Consider the following 20,126-nt stretch of genomic DNA (forward strand, 5'->3'; position numbering starts at 1 on the left):
ATGCTGTTCCCCGCCACCTCCGCTTTTGAGTTGAAACAAAGTCTGCGAGTTAAAAAAAACTGCCTGAAAAGAGATCCTTGGCCCGAGTTTCACAGCCTGTCTCATAAAACAAGACATCAGATCCAAAGGTTAATGCATTAGCGAGAAGGTGGAAGTGGATTGGAGCTGGCGATTTTCAAAGCCCCGAACGGTATTCTGAATTGTTAGCTTTTAGAAACTCTTGGGAGAAAATGGAAATGCACAAGGAGGCAATACATATGCCCATGTCTGCATATGTATATAGAAATTTTAATACAAGTTCACCAAAGTTTGTTTTTTTTTTTTTTTTTTTTTAATTAGCTGTAATATTTGCAGTGTCAGAGCTACCTTTCCAGAACCTCTCAGGATCAAGTGAGAATGTGCCTCTGTCTTGTAGAGCAAAGCAAAGCTCTGGACAGGTCCGCAGAGCTGTTCTGTATGACTCTGGATAATAAAGACAGCTCCTGATTTTTGCCTAAGTAGTGGCAATACGGTTAAAAGTCCACTCAGCATTTTTAAATCAAATGGCTTTGCGATCTTCATTTATTTTTTTGTACTCTGGCTTTCTAGGTGCCTTTATTTGCATTCTGTTTTTATCCCGCCTTCTTTGTAAATCAATACATTTATTTTATCGCCACACATGAAAGACATGTTTTAGAAAGCGGCCCGAAAATGAAGCAAAGATGAATCCCTATTTAATGGGAATATTATTCTCAGCATAAACTTTAGTGCCTCCCAAATCCTTCACTGTGAGACATATTGATTAATTGAATAATTCTTTATCTGCGGGAGTACAAAAACCTAGCCACATGTCTTATTGTCAACACAGACTCTGTGTGCCTTGGTTGGCAGGTTCTAAAGGAGTCTCTACAAAATCCACTATTAATATGCTCTCTGATGACTGCAGTTAAGCAAATAAAAATTTGATGATAAACCTTAAAACTTCTCCCCCAAACTTTCCCACGGACAAAATTACAAAATATACCGAATTCACGAGGGGTGACCTGTACTTCTAAGGTGATTTTAGAAAAGTTCATAATGACTTTGAATCATGCCTTGGGATGTGAGGAGTACTCAGGGAAAATAGGTTTGAAGAGGCCAATCAAAATAGAAATATCAGGTGTTTTTTGTTTTTTTTTGTTTTTTTGTTTTGTTTGTTTTTCAGCTAGAGACCTGGCCAGCATGTTAGAGGAAAAGAATGCCCTGTCATAAAACACAAGTTTCAGACCTCTTGTTTTTCAGCTTGTAAGAATAGATCATCTTGAAGGCATTTCCACATTTAAACTATAAAAGTATTTTGTTTCAGATGTTTTCAGATGAGTGTAAGCTAGTTCTTTTTGTTTTTGTTTTCGTTTTGTTTTGCTTTGTTTATTAGGTTGAAAATACACAGCAGAAACAACTTTCAAAGCTGCCTCGAAATGGTGCATATGAAGTTAGTTAAACCTGAACTATTAGTAAGTTATTATTATTGTATCCTGAAATGCCTAAAGAACAAGGATTTTACTGTCTTCCCATAAATCCCCAAGGTCTGCTTATCACAGGTTTTTAGTTATCCGATGATAGCGGAAATAAGATATCCAAAAGTTTGAAAGCAGAATCTTTTCAGCAGATGTGTCCTAGAGGCATGCAGAAATAGTTTATCCGCTTGTCTCTTTCATGCACCATTTCTGAAGGATTCAATGTATATACACAGTGAATTATTGTTCTGCATGCTTAAGAATTATCAGTAGATACATTCAGTCATTGGCTCATGCAAACTAAAAAAAAAAAAAATCAAATAAATGTGGGTACAGGATGATACTAGATGCTCAGTCTCTAATTTAATGAGCCAGCTAAAACGTGGACCAGAAATGCCCTGTATTTCCATCCTCACTCTTTCCAGTGGTAATAGGTATCTGTGAAGTGTCCACGTTGAGCCCTCTGATCTCCATAAAGTTGGTACCAATGAAGCCAAAATAGTGTTGCCTCTTTGAGTGATTTAAAAGCTTCCTGCAAGAGAAACAAAGGGGAGAAGAGAATGAATGGAGCTCCACATACATTTTTCCGGTGGGGTAGCTGTGCTGTCACCAGGGGGCAGTGTTAAAGGTAGATCTTGTGTGCTTTGTAGTTGGTTTGATGCTGTCCTCAATTCTCAGTCACTTTTCACATCTGCTTGTTGTGAATGCCCAACTGTCCCATTGGCTGATACAGTGTACTCTGGAACTTTTCTAAGCTTTGCACGAGAAAGATGATGATAAAGCCTGATGTACTTCCTGTAGGACTTTACGGCATTAAATAGTATATTAGAAAGCTCTTTTCATGTCTGATCTACTTTTCTTCCCCCTCAGTGCTTCCAGAATTCTCTGAAAGATATGAAGGACGTCGGCATTTTACAAGTGAAGGTTTTAAAGGCGGTAGATCTCCTAGCAGCAGATTTCTCAGGTATAAACATCTTTAATCAGTTTTCTGTTTTTACTTATTTCCTGTTTGGAAATGATCTGATGGCAAAGCGAAATGTTTTAATAAGCGGAAGCGTATATACAAGCAATCACACTCTTTCAAATAGAGGAATAGAAGGGAAAATAAAAAGAGGTAGTCAAGCAGTTTTTTCACTTAATTAACGTTTTTCACAAAATTATTTTTTCAAGTAATTTTACGATGATCAGATCATGTACTGGTCCAGCTGGCTTTCAAATACATTTGCGGATGGTTCGTGCCGGGACTTCTTTCTTTGTTAAATTAATTTCCTGAGAAATTTTTTAATTATAGTGCTTCAGAAGACAGGTTGGACCTCCTGCCTTAGACCTCCTTGGTGGGGCTGTGTGCTGAGAGATTTTCATTCTTCAGCATGCGAGAGGATGTGGTGGTTCATAAATTTAAGCATGAAAACCCATTTAGCTGGCAGTGGTCTGAAATAATAACCAAATTCTTGGCCATGGAACCACTTTGTGGTTGACAGGGTCTTACACAGAGTTACTCTTGGTGGTTCACTAACTTGGATTTTGAAGACCGAGGCAAGAGCAGGCATGCTTTGTGCTGAGTTGTACTTGACCGAGAGGAGAGTAATTCAGGCATTCCAATGTCTGATCGAGGGTGACTGTCCTCTCATTGCTGGATTAACCCGCTATACTAACAATGGAGACGCGTATGTGACAGATGCTGTTTACCAAGCAAATGCATAAATACAAAGAATAAGGTACAGATTTTATGCATGGACAAGGTATTGTAGGACTTACTTCATCTCTATTTTTTTTAAAGATTTTATTTATTTATTTGACAGACAGAGATCACAAGTAGGCAGAGAGGCAGAGAGAGAGAGAGAGAGAGAGAGAGAGAGGAGGAAGCAGGCTCCCCGCTGAGCAGAGAGCCTGATGCGGGGCTCGATCCCAGGACCCTGGGATCATGACCTGAGCCTAAGGCAGAGGCTTTAACCCACTGAGCCACCCACGCACCCCCCATCTCTATTTTTGGAGTATGATCTACTCTTTTCAACAAAGAAAGTTACGCTCTAGGATAGTAGCTTCAGAACTTTCCAGCTTGAGGATGAGGAAGATCAAACTTTGGAAAAGAGAATTTTAATTGTAAGCAATTTCTATTACAAAAAAATAATGAAAAAAAATGATGGGGAATATAAACTTACTTTTTTTTAAAGAGTCTCTTCACCCTCCCTCAAAAAATGAACCGATAGAAATCACTAATATATTGGGGAGCCTGGGTGACTCAGTGGGTTAAAGCCTCTGCCTTCGGCTCAAGTCATGATCCCAGGGTCCTGGGATTGAGCCCCCCACATCGGGCTCTCTACTCAGCAGGGAGCCTGCTTCCCTTCCTCTCTCTCTCTGTCTGTCTCTCTGCCTACTTGTGCTCTCTGTCAAATAAATAAATAAAATCTTAAAAAAATATATCACTACTATATAAATAGCGAGAAATAGGGTGATGTTGATCTTAAGGAAATACTGAGGGAGAAGATCCAAAAATGGCATTTTAGGCCAGTATGGATAAATAAATTTGGGTGTTGTAGATGAGATAGATGATTACTTCTAACATTCATTAATCTAGTTGCAAATGTTGATAGTCTCATATTAATTTAGAAATTTTCCTTTCTTTTAAAGCTTACTTATAGTTTATGAAAATACTTAATTTACTCCTTTCTCATGTGCCTTTGGCCTTCAGAGTTTTGTTATCTGCACATTTAGAGTTATCTTCAAGTTGTCCAGAGCCCATTATTTTTACTTCCATCTGAATGTTTTGATACAATACTTCTTGGATCTATGATTGTTGATGTCTCAGGAAATGTTGTTTCAAACACAAGAACTCATTCATGCCTTCAAGCAATATTTTCAAAAATTCTCTCTGTAGTTGTATGTTTGTGGATCTCTAGGAACTAATTGCAATGCATTAAAATTTCTTTTTAAGTCTTGTTGACAACTACTTCCGTCTGTGGAAACACATTTTTATTTATTTTTTATTTTTTTATTTTTTTAAAGATTTTTTTATATTTTATTTGACAGACAGATCACAAGTAGGCAGAGAGGCAGGCAGAGAGAGAGAGGAGGAGGAGGCAGGCTCCCTGATGAGCAGAGAGCCCGATGCAGGACTCGATCCCAGGACCCTGAGATCATGACCTGAGCTGAAGGCAGAGGCTTTAACCACTGAGCCACCCAGGCATCCCTGTGGAAACACATTTTTAAAACCTTTGTTTTACCCATCCTGACAGGTGCCCCTCTCCACAGCCGCCCCCAAACTAGTGTTTACGGAGGAGTTTCAGGGCAATGTTTCTTTCCAAGCAGTTTTTTTGGCTCTTAAAGTGAATAGGAGAGCAATCTGGAAAAAAAAAGCGGGGGGGGGGGGGGGGGCGATATTTGGAAAAGACCAGAAAACAAGGCAAAACCCTTATTTTTAGAAGAATAATTTTGGGGGGAAATGTTGCCATTTTGTCATTTTCTTTATATTCGAAATGCTAGGAGATAGTTTTTGAGTGGATGAAGGTGAGTACCAAGAGAATCCCAGCAGCAAAAAGCAATGGTTACAAATCCAGTCATGCTGTGTGGTTTGACGGAATGCCCTGGTCTCTGTATTATTCGTGAGAAAATCATCACTCTTCTTGTCATTAGCTAAACATGTCTTTACACCATATTGATCTTTATTTTTAGAACCAGATTTCACTGTGTTCTTTATAGGTTGGCAGGGTCCTGGGTGGAACCTCCTGTCTATTCTTAACCAGATTATTGGTTTAGGGTAACAAAGTGGACCAAATTCAGAGAGTTGTTAAACACCTTTTCCATGTGAAAAAAAGAAATGGATTCAGATCGTAAGGAAGTAGCAGTAGGGATGTAACTAATACCTCCAAGAGGTTTGCTATTGTATCATACGGTGGGTGGGGACTCACCCATTACTCTGCTCTTATGGTTCACTGTTAGAATCACCTGACGTGCTTTAAAACATGCTGGATTCTCCAGAATCAGAAGAGGTATGTATACCTGTCATCGTCAGTACCAGGAGCATTAAGAAAGAAGTAACTACTTGTACCCCATACCCAGCCTTTTTCGGCCGGCTGTCCTTGTGAAGGAGGGGTCCACTACAGTTGCTCAGGGAACGAAGTACTCATCTCTGTGAATAAACAAGCAGTCTGCTTACTCTGAATAACCAGGGGGATTCTCCGAGAGTGATGATCATGTCAGAGCACAGAAGGGAACTTTCTACCCTCACTGCTTTTGTTTTACATTTTTTTGGATAATTCTTTGTTTCTTAAAAGACAATACCAAATAACCATAATAACTGATGCTTTAAGTGTGTTTCACTGAAGATGCCAGCGAACCTGATAAAGCCAAGGTTCAGTGGGAGATCTTGCTATAGTATTCTGGGTGGAGGTTACTGTTATAGTTTGCAAAGTCCAGGGAACTCTTGTCTTGGGGGAGTTGGGGGAGAAAGAATGCACTGGTAATCCTCCTGTCTGTGGTTTGCCCATTTTAAAGTGGTCTCTGTCTTAGCAGGGAATAATTTGAAAAAGAAAATATCAGTCGTTCATCACTGCTGTGCTCAAAGTAGGACATTCCTTATTACTGGTTACTGGTGTTACAATTATATAGTCATGAAAAGAAATTAACTTTGGAGAAAGTGAATCCCCATTACTTTACCAACATTTAGAACACACACACACACATACACACACACCACAAACATGGACTAAGGTGAATTTCTTTCCCATTAAAAACTGAAAATATGTTTCTATATAAAGAAAAAAATAGTGTCTTTCCACATGTGTTAAAAGATATTAATAACCAAAATCTATGTATATTCCCAATATTAAGATACTTACAAAAGATAAATATATCTAATATATCTATTATATATATATAATATATCTAGATATATAAATATATCTAATATATCTAATATATAAAAATGTATTTATTATTTTTTAATTCATTCCTTCATAAATATGCTATTGTGTGATTGAACTGATTCAACACTAATACATTTGAATTTATGTATAGCTTGGGATTTTTTTAAGCCCCACATTCGTTTGTATGTAAGTGAAAAGACTTTTTAAAGAATCTGAAGTAATCTATCTTCTCTTGCAGTCCATCCCTCTAAAATTGGCCAAAGACATTTTAATGTACTCTACAGCTAATATTAGATGCGGATAGCCACAAGCAGTCACTCTAATAGAAGAGCCTGTCAGATATTTTTATTAAAGAGTTTGTCTCACAAACACCTTGTGCCCAGCATAACCTAAAATTTTTAAGTAATAGGTTGTCCATCCTGATGCTATTACTTCTGTAGTAAAACAGACTACAGCCTTGATTCAGGAAACAGATGATAAATTTTACTCTGAGATTCAAGGTGAGCCTATCTCTTTGTGATGCTTAATGGGACCCATATCCTCCACTCAGCTGTTTGGAGAGGAAAGTAACCCACCTTCTAACAATTAAAGGAGAGAGAGGAAGGCTTTGTTAGAACCAAGGTGAGGAATAATATGGCAACAGGTTCCCTCCCCACAGTAAAGCCCTCAGAGAGGATGGGGCTGTATCTTCTACTTTGCCCAGGGATACATCAGATACATGAATTAATACTGTTGAAAAAAGGCGGCGTTTATTTCATAAAAGATAATGAAGTAGGTGATAGTTAAATAGAAATATTGTTTGAGAATGGAAATTTTTTCTGGTCAGAATTGTATCTCAGTACAAATGACAATGCTTATCTTACATACTGAGAGAACAATGGGTGAAGTGTAGGCAAGTATTTACTATATGTTCAGCACATAGAAGGAGAATTGATCTGGAGAGCCTTGTTATAATTGATAGACTATTGTGGGGAACCTGTTGGATTTTAACATGTAGGTCTTGCTTCAAGGTATCAGTACTAAAGCCATGATGGCTACCATGTGCATAAGGTACCTGCCAAGTTCAACACCTAGTCAATGACTCTTATATTCTCACAATCAAGATGTAGGTTTCACACTTCATCTTTCCTGTTAATTAAGCCTTCTCTTCATTTTTTGAAATAAATCTTATATGTTGACATCCTTTCCTCTAGGGAATCTTCTCGTGGTAAGACTGGTTATTGTTTGGTCTCTCTCTGCTTTATTCCTTCACCTGTTATCACTATCAAGGTGCTCCTAGCCATTGAAAATTTGGGTATAAAATGGGGGATACAGAAATGTAGGAGAGTTTTCTTCACCTCACAGCAAAAGAGCAAGTAGGGAAGCATTGAAAGCCCACATCAGTGCAGAATGATAGTAAGTAATAGAACAATGGAACATAGTCTCAATATTTCTGCTTTTTGTAGCACAATTCTATCTTAATTTTTTCATGTTCTCATCATCATAATCTGTCTGCCATGATGAGAAGCTGGGGAAGTATCAGGAAACAATGAAGGAACAAAACTGGAAATACCATTTTCACTCCAATCTGGAGTTACTTATTCTCCAGGGATCCTTGTCACTTTTTGGCATATTTCGCTATACCACACCACCCATCAAACAAGACAGAGTTTCCAAATATATCCGGATCTTCGTGACTTCTTGGCCATAAGGTTGTCATTTAGACCCTTTCTCTGTTTCCAGGTTAATAAGACAACTGCTAAATTAGTATCAAAATAACTATTAGAGGAGTGGAAAAGACAGTGTTTTCAGACAACAACAACAAAAAATGCAGGTTTTTGTGAAGTGGCCTTGTTTGGTAAATAAACATGATAGGAACCCAATAGTGCCTGATACAAGAAAAAAAAGATATGTTTAATTCCAGAATCCCCAACTTCTCTCCAGGGAGCCCAGTATAGCTTCCCAGTGGCTTCTATTTATTTTTTAAATTTCTTTTCAAAGTTCCAGAATTCATTGTTTATGTACCATACCCAGTCCCAATAGCTTTTAAAGCTTGTCTCAACTTATGAAAAGCCAGCTTGGTGGTAGATCTCATGATCTTCAAGAAATACTCATTGAGAACCAATTGTATTTGAGGAGCTTGGTCACTTCCCTCTTCCTTCTCTACCGCAGAGTTGCCCAAAGGGGGCAGTGTGTATTGTTGAAATGGATAAGGACCTCTCTCAAAATCTGGGTGGCATTTCCAGTTCCCAGTGCCATTAGGAGGAGCTCTTGGTCTGTTCCACACGCAGGATTGATCTCCCCGATCCTGGTAGAGTGCATTCAGGATGTGAACCCTTTCTCAGTGACTGTGACTCATGCGTTAAATAAATCAACGTTTAGTTCAGTGATTTATTCATTAAAGATGAAAATCAGTCTCCATATTTTTGCCATTTATTTTTACGGTCTCTGCCTTTTGCTTTCATTCTTATGTATTATGGTGTAGAACATATACAGAAACAGTCAACTATTTTAAATCTTGGTTCTACCACGTGCTGGCCTTGGGTCCACCGCAAGCCTGTTTCCTCGTGGATATTTTGAGGGTTAATTAAAACCTACATGAACATGTCTAACACATATTGCATGTTCAATACATAACTATTACCATTTTTTATTAAATTTATTTGCTTAGAGTATAGTTGATGTGGGGAGTTTCACAGGTTATTAATGTTTTGTTTATCATTCTTCTAATTTTAAATAATGTCAGAATTATCAGCATCTCTAATCACACTTGGCTTTTCAACCACTTTTAGAAATCTAGTTACCAATCTAAAATGTTTTTTCTTTTTGTTCTGTTTCTACTGCCTGATAAAAGCCAAGCCAAAAAAAAAAAAAAAAAAAATGTGCTTCATAGTGGGGAAATTCTCATACTCAAACCAGTTTAGTGCTTGTGTCCACATTTTAATAATCTGAATGATAGTTTTATCCATATAAAATATTTTTGTGGGCTCATCAATTGTTTTGTTACACACGAAAGTGCTGTTTTGAGAAACTGTTAACCAAAACACTTCATTTAGATCCCATATTATAGAAATATTCCAGCCATATGCTGTAATAATGACTTTTAAGTAGTTTCTATAAATTATAACACTGGCTGTAAGTTTCTAGTTATTTTGTTTTTTAATTTTTTTCCCAAAGCATGACTACTTGTATTAGAGGAAAAATAGTCCTATAGTTATTGTTCACTGGAGATTTTAAGTCACCTGTCCATTTTCTGGTTTGTTTTCATTGTCTGTTTGAAGTTGTAGCCATAGCAATACCTCTCCCCCTAAAGATGCCATATTTTCAAAGGGATGGCTGTAATTGCAATTTCTAGAAAGCTTAAAAATAGTGATTGAATGCTTTTAATTTCCTTGAGAACCTCTTGGATGGCTGAGCTCGAATCAAGACCAACTTTTTAAAAACACATCAAAAACTGTATAAATCTGTCTTTGGCTCACCATCTGCTTTAATAGTCTGCCAAAGAACGTGGACTCTCCTCACCACAGAGTTTGGGGGTCTATGTAAGATTTAGCAGTTTTGAACTTACTGGTACGTTGAGAGTGAATGAACTCAGTTCGTTTCTCTTCTATGAATTAACAAAGTCACTTTGATCTTATTAGTTGGGCGCTTAGTAAGTAATTATCTTAATTTATCTAGCAAATATACCTGCTCAATGCAAGGGGCTGTGGTAGGCTCTGGTGATATGATAGGGGAGAGGAATTGGTCTTTGGCCTCCCATGAAATGACCAATTAAACCAATAGCATCTACAGTTGATGCTTGAACAGTGTGGGGCATGCAAGCACTGATACCCCATGCAGTTAAAAATTGGCAAAAACTTGGCATATAACTTTTAACTACTGATAGCCTAGTGTTGATCTGAAGCCTTACTGGTGAGATAAACAGTTGAGTACCACAGTGTCATCTGTGTTATATACTGTATTTTTAGAATAAATGAGAGAAAATGTTATTGAGAAAACCATGGAAGAGAAAATTCATTTTACAGTATTGTACTGTAGCATTTATTTAAAAAAATCCACATGTAAGTGGACGTGCACCATTGAAACGCCTGTTGTTCGAGGGGCAGGTGTAAGGGCAGTTCTACTCCTAAGGTCAAGGACAGCGTGTCAAGGTTCAGGGAAGGAACACCTGACTGGTGTTCCTGCAGGAAACGACGCTTTTACTGAGATGTCAGAGCTGAGTTAGCACGGCAGAAGTAAAAGAAAAGCCTTTTAAAATGAGGGGACAGCAGGTCTCAGAGCCTGCAGGGCTTTTCTGAAACACAGAAGAAAGTATGTGCCTAGAGGAGCAAGGGTTTTGAGGGTGCCTCAGTGGAAACGGGGAGATGTCGGGTCAATGCAGTGGGTGATGGTGGTTTTATGTTTTGGATTTTTTGTTTGTTTGTTTGCTTTTGGAACTTGAATGGCGACGGGAATGGAATTAGAAGAAAAATTCTTATGTCACGAGTTATTTTTCTTTTAAAGATTTTATTTATTTATCTGACAGACAGAGATCACAAGCAGGCAGAGAGGCAGGCAGAGAGAGAGGAGGAAGCAGGCTCCCCGCTGAGCAGAGCCTGATGCGGGGCTCGATCCTAGGACCCTGAGATCATGACCTGAGCTGAAGGCAGAGGCTTTAACCCACTGAGCCACCCAGCTGCCCCATTATGTCATGAGTTCTTATATGTTCTGTGCTTTGTTAGAAGAGTAGACTATCAGAAATTTAGTTCAATAACACTTCAGCAAAATTAAGTCCTTATTGTCCTTTGTGGATCTTGTAGTCCTAATACAGGTTTGTCTGCCCCTTGCTCTGGATGTCTGCAGCAGTCACGTGAGCAAGTCCTCACCTGGGTGACCCCGCAGAGGCCATTCTATGGATTCCCGAAGGTTGCAGCCACTCGGGAAGGCAAGACATACTTGAAAAGTTAGACCCAGCACCCATAGACATCCATGTTTGTTTTTCTTCGAAGATCCCTCTTAGCTCCGAGCATCGTGTTTTCCACATTGCAGGGATCATAAAGTAATTGTTGAGTAGAGGAGCAGGCACGTCATAGGCCTTATAATTTTCATTTGAGGACTTATGAGTTTCAAATCAATCATCATAGGAGCTGGGGGGAAAGGGAAGGCTCCTGGGAGCCTGTGGTTGTAGAGAAAGTTCTGCGAAGATGATACATCTTGAACTAGGTCTTGGAGGCTAATTGGCCTTTGTGTTTTGGGTTGGGATCAGGGATTAAGAGAGCATTGCAGGAGGACTTGGTCATCCCACACGCAGTGGAGGAAGGCTGTCTGAGCCCCACACCTCTACATGCTGGTCGGGAGTGGGGGAAAGACACACCAACCTCGACAGAGGGTTTGGGAATAGGGATCAGGATGGATCGTGTGGGGTAAATTGTCAGAGAACAGATTTTCAGATGAGCACCTAGAATTTGCTCCAGTATGCTCTAGTAAGGGTTATAAGCATGTGGTTGGAAACAAAACATGAAGGGAGAGTTTATAGAAATTCAGCCTGGCATGGCTCTATTGCCCCCTACCCTACCCCTCCCTTCCCAGCTTGTCTGCGCTGTGATGCTCCGTGCTTAGCTTCAGAAATGATCTTCCTCTGGAAATTCTTTCTTTGGTCCTGCCCCCATGCTGACGGTCTGCGGTGGCTCCTGAGTGCTGGATGAGAATAAAAGAAGCGCATTTAAATGAAAAGTACTGGTCATGGCCTTCAAGGCTTCAAGCTCATCTCAGCATTTATTTATCCATATCTCACATGTCATGATTGCCACTATGTATCTGTATCTCTCTGCGTGTCTGTCTATCTTGTTAATTTAAAGCTCTCCTCTGTCCTTACCTCCTCAAGATTAACCCATCCATTTCTGCTAGCCCAGTGACGTCTGCTTTAAGATTCATTTGCACCATGAGATCTTCTCAGACTTGGACCAACCACATTGAATCTCTCTGAACTTTAGGTGCCTCTTCTGCAAAATGGCATGAGCATCCCTCACCTCTTGGAGATGATGTGAGGACTGAATGAGAAGCTGCCTAACTCATGGTTACCCGCTTAGAGCAGAAGGAGCCAGGTGGGCCCCTCTAGCTAGGGCTGGCCACGAAGAGCCTGCTGGACCCTCTTACTGGGGCATGGCACTCTTGACCATGGCACATCTCCCTCCTGGGGGACAGAGGGGTATGTACACCTCGGGTTTGCCTGCGTCAGACCCTCAAATGAAATACAGGACTGAATATGGAACAGGAATGTGCAGATGTGGAATATGAGACGTGTAAGGAAAACACACAGTTGGAGAGCAGAAACGGCAGCAACACAGTCTCTGAGCAGGGAGCACAAGGAAGGTCTTCACTGGAAAGGTGGCATTTGCTGAAAAGCAGAGATTGGTATGAGAGTCCTTTAGAAGTCATGCCTTGGTGGGCTGTGTCCATCAGGGCCTGGTTCAGTGCCAGGAGCAGAGTGTGTGCTTAAAAAATATCTGTCAGATGAGTGGTAGGACCTCTGCAGTACGTGTATTACTTCCATTCAATTTCTGAAACTGACATAAAAGTAAAATTATTTCAGTGAGAAACCTCTACTTGCCATCCAAGGAATAGAAACGCATTATAAAGTGGTGTTGAAAAGTAGCAAAGCCTATTGAAGGCAAAGTGCTAAACAGGTCCGTGAGCTGAAATCGCCAGTGATGTATCCGTGTCAAGGTGGCAGGCCACCTGTGTCAAGGTGATAGGCCACCCGGGGGTATGGGAGGTCATCTGACTGTTTCACTTAGAGAACTTCGGGGACCAGAGACAAAAAGCACAGACCCTGTGTGTATATGTCAGTCTGTCTGGTGCTGTTTGCTCAGTACCATTGGGAGAACATTGGGACATCTCATTTATGACGGGACGTCATCTTTATCTCCAATGAATGTATTCATTATTTAAATTCTAGAAAATCCCCTTTTATCTGGAAACTTTTAAGGGAGAGAAAGCAATCCGTAAAGTGCAAAGAAGTGACTCTGTACATCTTTTAATGTCTTTGTTTCTCCTTCCTCCTCTCCGCCTGCTTATATTGTAATATTAATAAATGCAGCATTTTAATGAGCTTTGATGGGATCACCTTCAGAGAGTTGGTGCCGTGTGTTCCTTGGAGACGCATAACTGAAGTTCCCGGTTTCTGGAAGGAAGTCTGTTCCTCATTAGCTGGGACAGCTAAGAGTATGCTGGCTTGGGAGGGAGGGGGCCACAGCTCCAGCCCACCTGTGCGTGCACAGGACCGGCCGCGGCTCGGCCCTGCTGTGGAGGAACCCCAGGGCTTTCATTAAAAGTGTCAGATGGTTTCCCAGGAGGGAGTGCTGATGGCATGTCATGTTGGGGTTTCTGGAGGAGCAGCCCTGACACCTACTAACAGTCTGACAAATGGTTAAGTGGCTGCTTTAGCACGGGTCGGGGGAGCCGGCGTCCTTTACCTGAGAGGAAGAAGAGTGAAGCCTGAAGAGTGGAGCACGTGTTCTCTCCATGCTCTTTGCTCTGAAAGAGGCAAATCTGCCCTCCTCTGTCCGCAGCTCCTCCCCTCCCAGAGCCTACCCCCTTGCCCTGCAAAACACACTCCCCAGAGTAAAGCTCACTTGCCTTAAGTAAGCAAGCCTTTTTTGTGAGATGCCGAGGAATGGGTTTTGTGTTGGTTTGACTGTGGCTGCCCAGCATCTAAACCCCTTGTAAATTTGGGGAGGTTCCTGTTGCATGTTTTGGAGAAGAGGTCAGAGCGTCCTTGCGTGGACAGAAGATGAAAAGCCAGTCCTTCTTTTCTGAGCACTGGCATTTAGGGCCTGGGTGCTTGATGAGGCGGGAACAGTTAGATCCTTCTTGGAGGTCTTTGCCTCTGCGTCATGGGCAGCAAAAAAGCAGGGGCAGATAATTCGCCTTAGAGGCAGCCACACCCAGGATCCAGTAACACGAGGACCTGTGAGGCTAGTTTTCCTGGGAAGCAGAAGCCAGACTTTTCCTGGGGAGGGAGAGTGACGGAGGTTCTTGTGCTTGAGTATTTTTAACCCTTCTTGGGTTTCTAGTAATTTTCCAGCCTGATTTTCCAATCTTTGCCATGATTCTGAGAGTTCTCTGATATTTTTTCGCTAAATTGAGACAGGGGCCATTTCCATGTTTATAACTGACAACCCCAACTCATTCATTTATGTCCATGACTTGGTCATTGTCTACTGGCCACTGAGATCATAGCATTGGCTTAAAAGCTTAGCCAGGCATCTACGTGTCTAGAACACTATTCCGTTGAACAGAATCTCCTGTTTAATACCCTTCGTCATGTATCTGTTCTTCCTCTTTTTCTATTTTTGACATAGAATCTTCATGGAGTCTCTTGAACCTGTCAGTCTGTTTATTGATGTGCTGTACCTCGGAGCTCCTGGATATTAAGTTAATTAGATGTAGGTTCCATGACCTGAACGGTAGGCCAGTAGGTCAAGAATCCCAAGGACTCTCGGCATTAGACCCTGGCCTGTGATTCCTTGGCCATTTGTTGGCAGAACATCTGTCCTCATGCCCCCAATTAATTTAGTACGTGCTGCTTCGTAAAGTGTCCCTGTGCCACAGAGGCAGGCAATGTGTTCGGTTATATGGACATTATAGAGCCACCCATTCTGTCCCTGACAGTTCCGATTCTGGATCCCACTGTCAAACCCAATGAAAGGGGAGAGCATTGTTTTGTTTGTTTGTTTTTTGCAATAACTTTCTGGGTCCCACTTTGGATTTTGGATTTTCTAACTTTATTATTTATTTATTTTTTCTTTTGGAGGATGTATGAGGTGGGGTGGAAAAGGAAGACGCGAGATGAGAGAAGTCGGGGTTAAGATTTTTTTTTTTTTTTTAAGATAAAAACATTGGACTTTGTGGAATTCTACTTTTGCATGTTTATGAGCAGCAAAAATGTAGCATCATCTGTATTCTCATAATGTATTTGAATATATCAGATCATATGTGTTTGTGGCCACTCCCCCCACAGGGCAGTTTTAGCTCCTTAGTAGCCGTGTTTATAGTTTTCTTCTCTTCTCTCTGGACCTTGCAGAAGCCTCTGGGTTACCATAGGCTTCCTGCATAGCTGAGTACTTTCCTATATTGACTCAAGGAAAACTTAAGCAGGAAATGGACACGAGCTTCTGTATTAAAACAACACAAAACTCGGGGCACCTGGGTGGCTCAGTTGGTTGGGCGGCTGCCAGGTCATGATCCTGGAGTCCCGGGATTGAGTCCCGCATTGGGCTCCCGGCTCAGTGGGAAGTCTGCTCCTCCTGCTGACCTCTCTCCTCTCATGCTCTCTCTCAAATAAATAAATAAATAAATCTTAAAACAACACAAAACTCAACTCTCTCATGTGCGAGGCTGACAGTTGCTTTTATGCAACCTGTTGTGGTCACTGGCTCTCAAGGCTGCATCTGGGTTATGTATCCATCCCTGTTCATTAAGTATGCTACAGTTCCCGAACTAACAGGTTCTCTCTGTTTCCTGAACTCCCTCACAAGCCTTGCTGGAAAGAGATGCTCACTTTTGCTCTTTCAGCAAGCACAGTTTTATTGGTATAAACCTGCCTGGATTTTACTCACTTGGCCTCTTCTACTTCTGAGATTCCTTTGTCTCTGATCAGGGAACTGCCTTTGCCTTGACCAATGTCCTGTGTTCTCTTTCCAGGGAAGAGTGATCCTTTTTGCCTGTTGGAGTTAGGCAACGACCGACTTCAGACACACACCATCTACAAAAACCTCAACCCCGAGTGGAACAAAGTTTTTACCTTGTAAGTGCTTTCTTAAGCCTCCAGAATATCAAGGAGTGTTTTTAACTTAGAGATCAATTATCCTTGATATGTGTGGGGCAGACTGGGGCTCTTAAGTGGAACTTTCTATCCATTTTTATGTGCAAAGAATGAATTTTATTGTTTTTTTCCTTCTGAAAACCTTTTATCCTTTCATTTTATAGAGTATAGTGTTAATAATAGAAGAGGCCATTTGGAATTGCAAGGGTTAGGGTTATAGGAGGCATTTGTAAAGTAGATCTTTCAGTAGCTCAATTAATCTGTGAGTAGATGGACACTTCCATTTATCCAGACTAATTCATTCCTGGGTTAAAGAAAATTACAAATGAAGACCTGCCTTAAATTCAAGTTTATATGTTATAGCATTATTGTAATATCTAAAGGCTTATATTATGGCAGAGTCTTTTGGAAAATATAGATTATCTGTGATTCCTCAAAGAGTTCCAAAGTGTCTTTGTATTCCAGCTTGTCTGAAGACCAGCTCCCCCACAGAGAAGCCATGTCCAGTCTTTCAAACTCAGGCATTTAGAAGGCTAGATCTATTTCCTAGCATGCTTTAGACTCTGAGGTACCTGGCCATCAAGGGGAGGCACCTGTTGATTGGGGTCAAATGGTGGTTCACTGCCCTCACAACACTGAAGAAATGCTGTGCTTGTAACTGAATGAATATATTTTGAATGGAGTTGATGATTTTCAAATAAACGCTCCCAAGGATCGAAATTGAATCAGTCATCACAAACCTCCCAACAAACAAAAGTCCAATACCATGTGGTTCCACAGGTAAATTCTACTGAACATTTAAAGAGTTAATACATATTCTTCTCAAACTTTTCCAAAAAGTGGAAGAGGGAGGAAAACTCCCAAATTCATTCTTTGAGGCCAGCATTACCCTGAGACCAAACTCAGATCCCCACAAAGAAAGAGAACTATAAAGCCAGTACCTCTGATGCAGATATCCTCAACAAGGTATTAGTGAATGGAATCCAACAATATATTAAAACAACAACAACAACAACAACAACAACAACAACAACAAAAAACCATTCACCACAACGAAGTGGGGTTTATTCTCAAAGATACAAGTATCGTTCAATATTTGCAAACCAAGCAATGTGATACATCACATCACTAAGAGGATAAAAAACATATGATCATTTCAATAGATGCAGAAAAGATATTTGACAAAATATAACATCCGTTCATAGAGGGAGTATACTTCAACATAATTAAGACCTTATATGAAAAACCCACAGCTAGCATCATAGCCAGTGGGAAAAAATGAGAGCTTTTCCCCCAAGAACAGGAAAAAGACAAGGATGTCCACTGTCACCACTTTTATTCAGTATAGCACTGGAAGTCTTAGCCACAGCAATCAGACAAGAAAAAGAAATAAAAGGCATCCAAATTAGTAAGGAAGAAGTAAAGCTTTCATTATTTGCAGATGACATAATATAGAAAACTCTAAAGACTCCATAAAAAGGTACTAGGACTGATAAAAGAATTTGTTAAGGTTGTGGAATACAAAATCATTATACAGAAATCTGTTGCATTTCTATGCATTAATAGTGAAGCAGCAGAAAGAAAAAATAATAAAACAATCTCATTTATAATTATACCAAGATAATAAAATACCTAGGAACAAACTAAACCAAAGAGGTGAAAGATCTGTACTCTGAAAACTAAAAGACTGATGAGAGAAAGTTCCCAAGGATCTATGAGAAGTGGATTAACTCGCCTGAGCAGGTTTGCAAACTGCCATATGAAAGAGTTTCTTGTTTGCTCAAAACACAGCTGATGACCATGGCTCCATTTCTCATTATAGGTGATGTTTGGTTTCTGGTCCACATAAAAAAATGTTTCTAAATATGCATGGGAGTTTTAATATTTTGTCTTTCAACAATGGGAAGCTTTCTATGTATCTCAGCAAATAATGATTTTGATCACCTTCTTTCCTCCTCCCCAAAGGGAATTCTTCATTAATTTATTTTTTTCATTAATTTAATGTAAAGAAAATCTTATTGCCTATTTGAAATCACTGGCCTTTTAGCTCCTCATTCTGTCTCTTTTTCTTTATCCTCCTGTTTCTTTAATAGTCCTACCCTTGAGTGCATGTATACATGGAATATGTCATAGTAAAAAAAGTTGACTTTTTTTTTTTTCATATGGATGTCTGAATCTTCTATGATGGAAGGTTTGGGAATACAGTTCAGTTTGATTTAATTTTTGGAATTTAATTAAATGGTAGTTTTATACTCTAAGGACATACAGGCTTAATTAGTGAAACTGTGTTTTCAGATCTTCATGGAACAGACTCCACTTGTGTATTTTTGTATATAATACATGATAAATTTCTTGTTTCAGTCCTATTAAAGATATCCATGATGTTTTGGAAGTGACAGTCTTTGATGAAGATGGAGATAAACCTCCTGATTTTCTTGGAAAAGTTGCCATTCCCTTGCTGTCCGTAAGTTACTGTAGTTAATACCCAGTTCGTAAGTCGTTTTACAGTTGACAAGTTTCTATGATCTAGAGTTGTTCTATCTTTGTCAATCTGGGGAAAAGATCCTCCTAGCTATAGCAGGAAACAACTATTTTATTCCTTAACGTTTTCCAGTTTTTTCAGTAGTTTCAGATATAAAGTAACAATCATGTAGTTGAATATTGGTTTAACCAACAAGAACATTTTGACTGGTCTTTCAATTCATTTTTAGTGGGGGTTTCTGTTTGGTTTCAAGGAATATAGATCTATGACTGATTTTCCATTTGTTAATGAAAACATACACATGTCCCTTTATTATCTCCTTAGTACCCATTTCTTCAAAGATTAATTCTTGGTAATGCAAAGTTTTTCCTAGCTCTACTGAAGACCATTCTCTCAAAAGTTCTGTTTGTCTTTATAGTAGTAGGGTTTGCTTTCAGCCTCAAAAAATGCTTTCTGGAAGAGAGCAGAGAGCTTCTCTTGGAAAAAGAGTGCCATTTCAGTAGTCTAGTTAAAAGATAACATACTAGAGTAAGCTAGGAGCTGAATGAAATAATATCCTATGACGTCAGATGAGAAAGTACCACATGATACCTTTACATGGGCAAAGGAGGGAAGCTGGGATCTGAATTTACCTATTAATGGGACATTAATGTTTGTACCAAATGTACTCTTCCAGAAGAGAGAATTTCAGTTTTTCACTCAACAATTAATGTTTCATTGTAGAGATGTCATGGTCTAATCAGTCAGCAAGGCTTTATTTACTTCTTCCCAAAGACTTATTTCTCCAAAGCTACTAGTACATTTTTGTAGCAGGAGAGTCTGTGCTCTAACCATGAGATTAGACTAGCTCACATGATGCTTACAGTCCAGAAGCACTACATCTCTCAGTATCTCTATGGGTTTTGATCGCCTGGTTAATTTCTCCCCAATTTCTCTTATCCTGACTGTTCCTCTAAGAGAAGGGGTGGAGCAGCTTCTCCCTTGTCAGTTTGGCTCCTGCCAAATACTCAGAGCCATCAGCAGCAGACCACACTGACTCTCCAGGAGGAGATGGCAATTTGGGATCTCTCTCTCTCTCTCTTTGGCTACAACTTTGTCAGTTATTCCTGAATTAATACATGTAACAAGAGCATGGGATACAATTTTAGAGAGGTCTAAAGGGAAGACCCGCCTTTACAATTCAGTTTCTTTTTTTCCTCAATTCTTTTAGATGGGACAGAGACATGTCTCCTCTTGATTTTTAAAAAAATATTTATTTTTGAGAGAAAGAAAGAGTGTGTGTGTGGTGGGGGACAGAGGGAGAGAGAGAGGAGAATCTCAAGCAGACTCCTTACTGAGTGTGGAGCCCCATGTGGGGATCGATCTGAGGCCCCCGAGGTTATGACCTGAGCCAAAATCATGAGTCTAATGCTTAACCAACTGAGCCACCAGGTGCCCCTGTCCCCTTGTTTTTAATAGATAAATAGGTAGTAACATATTTTATTCCTTGCTGGGTGAACACTCCTTGGTGTGATTTTAAA

General features: G+C 39.9%; 1 protein-coding gene across 4 annotated transcripts in view; it reads left to right on the forward strand.

Annotated features, from left to right (window-relative positions):
- Positions 1-20,126, forward strand: part of MCTP2 (multiple C2 and transmembrane domain containing 2) — a 242,419-nt gene that overhangs the window by 125,785 nt on the left and 96,508 nt on the right. For all 4 annotated transcript variants that reach the window (XM_047737123.1, XM_047737124.1, XM_047737121.1 and 1 more), the window contains 3 exons: positions 2,346-2,439; positions 16,004-16,106; positions 18,486-18,588. In XM_047737123.1, coding sequence (XP_047593079.1) covers positions 2,346-2,439; positions 16,004-16,106; positions 18,486-18,588 — 300 coding nt within the window. The remainder of the gene's footprint in view (positions 1-2,345; positions 2,440-16,003; positions 16,107-18,485; positions 18,589-20,126) is intronic.

This window comes from Lutra lutra, chromosome 7, assembly GCF_902655055.1.
Source record: "Lutra lutra chromosome 7, mLutLut1.2, whole genome shotgun sequence".
NCBI classification, from domain to species: Eukaryota; Metazoa; Chordata; class Mammalia; order Carnivora; family Mustelidae; genus Lutra; species Lutra lutra.